The sequence below is a fragment of the Fukomys damarensis genome, unplaced genomic scaffold (genome assembly GCF_012274545.1).
Source record: "Fukomys damarensis isolate Sample0158 unplaced genomic scaffold, DMR_v1.0_HiC HiC_scaffold_30, whole genome shotgun sequence".
Lineage (NCBI taxonomy): Eukaryota > Metazoa > Chordata > Mammalia > Rodentia > Bathyergidae > Fukomys > Fukomys damarensis.
In genome coordinates, this window is record NW_022900942.1 from 66,272,332 (window position 1) to 66,274,130 (window position 1,799).

General features: G+C 59.3%; 1 protein-coding gene across 8 annotated transcripts in view; it reads left to right on the plus strand.

The window, feature by feature from the left end:
- Positions 1–1,799, plus strand: part of Ptprm (protein tyrosine phosphatase receptor type M) — a 608,602-nt gene that overhangs the window by 579,820 nt on the left and 26,983 nt on the right. For all 8 annotated transcript variants that reach the window (XM_033757448.1, XM_033757447.1, XM_033757449.1 and 5 more), the window contains one exon: positions 746–895. In XM_033757448.1, coding sequence (XP_033613339.1) covers positions 746–895 — 150 coding nt within the window. The remainder of the gene's footprint in view (positions 1–745; positions 896–1,799) is intronic.

The window sequence follows — 1,799 nt, forward strand, 5'->3', positions numbered from 1 at the left end:
GGGGTTGTTGTGTGGGTGTTTCAAGGGCGCCTGTGTGGCTGCCTTCCTTCCTGGGTCTGTTGTCGCGCACGCTGGGAGCTCGCGCGCAGGCTGAAAGCTCCCGCGCTTGCCGCCGGGTGATCGCAGGCGGGCAGGCAGGCAGCTGAAAAAAACCCCCTCTGGGGTCTTTGGGGCCTTCCTGGTCTGTTGTCGCGCAGGCCGGGAGCTCGCGTGCACGCCGCCGGGTGATCGCAGGCAGGCAGGCAGGCAGCTCCCCCATGTCAAACACCTTGGAAGAGAAATGTGTTGAATCCATTCAGGACAGCGAGGCAGGCACAACAGCAGTTAGAGTCACTCGGAGAGAGGAGTCCAGAGCTGCTCCGGAAGGTGGCACGTGCATTCAGAGTGAGGGCTCTTCAAGGCGGATCCGTCATCCTGTTTTTAAGTTTTTCTTTTAAATTTAAACCTGGGCTGTATTTTCTGATCTCTCTTCGCAGTGCCGGCCGTGCGTGAATCTGCACCCGGTTGGCTTGCATGATGTTCCGCACAGAGCCCAGTTAGTCTGCTCCTCCTGTGGTCCGGCAGGTGCCCTGCCTGCTGTCCCATGCAGGACCAGGGTTGCTGATGCTCCTCTCCATCGACAACACACCACCCCTGTGATCTGGGTGACGTGGGGCTAGAGCTCACACGGTCCCCACGCCCCCCACCCCCCACCACGTGGGTCGCCTTCTTCCCCGTCGCTCACCGGCCCCTTCTGCTTCTCCAGGAGCAGTACGTGTTCATCCACGATGCCATCCTGGAAGCCTGTCTCTGTGGGGACACCTCCATCCCTGCCTCCCAGGTCAGGTCGCTGTACTACGACATGAACAAGCTGGACCCACAGACAAACTCCAGCCAGATCAAAGAGGAGTTCCGGGTGAGTCCTGCCGAGGACAGGCACAGCCGTGACCTCCATCTCGGCCAGCTCTTGAGCCTCGCGCCCACACCGGTCTCCTCGGCCTCGGAACGAGTGACATTTGGGCCTGGCTGTCACTGTCCTATGGCTGTTGCTGTCATGTAGGATCTTTTGTGGTTTCCATGGCTGCGCTGCAACATGAGCATCTTCCCCAAAGTGTGCAGACGGCACCGCATGTCCCCAGGGCTGGCGGCAGAATTCCTGGGTGCCAAGTGCTAGTCTAGCAGATCCATCTGCACCCCACACAGACTCCGAGGCTCCCCACCTCCCTCTGGGGCCCATTCCCAGTGTAACCACCCGGAGCGGCAGCTGGGCTACGGATGTGCAAGTTGGGGATTTGTCTGGGGGCTCTTTCTTGGTTGCATTGCCCATGGGCAGATTTTATCAAAAGGCAGCGACTGCAGGTCAGACGCTCCCGCCCCCAGTCGGACCTCGGGACCCGTGGGGGCCCTGGTGACTCTCCAGCCCCTAGGTCTGATGGGCACAGTCTGTGGGCAAATTCCAAGGAGAGAAAAGAAAGTCTCGCCGGGAGCCGGGGGGAGCCAGGGGGAGACCTTCTTGCAGGCAGGCTCAGGAAGCTCCTACCTGCCTCACGCTGACCGTGAGGCGGATGTGCCGTGAGCCCTTTGGCTCCCAGTGTGCCTTCTTAAAATGTTACCACTGTGCTGTGTTTTATACACTACGGTAGGCCCCTTATCTGAGACTGCAGTGATGGCCTGGAAAGATTGGATGGAAATTCGAGAAAGAACTTATAAGGTGTTTTTCAAGTGCTCGTGTTCAGCATCACATGGGAGCTGTCCCCGTGTGCCTGACCGGGCACATTATGAGGCCTCCTGCATGTGTTCATGTCATCGAGCCAGACACG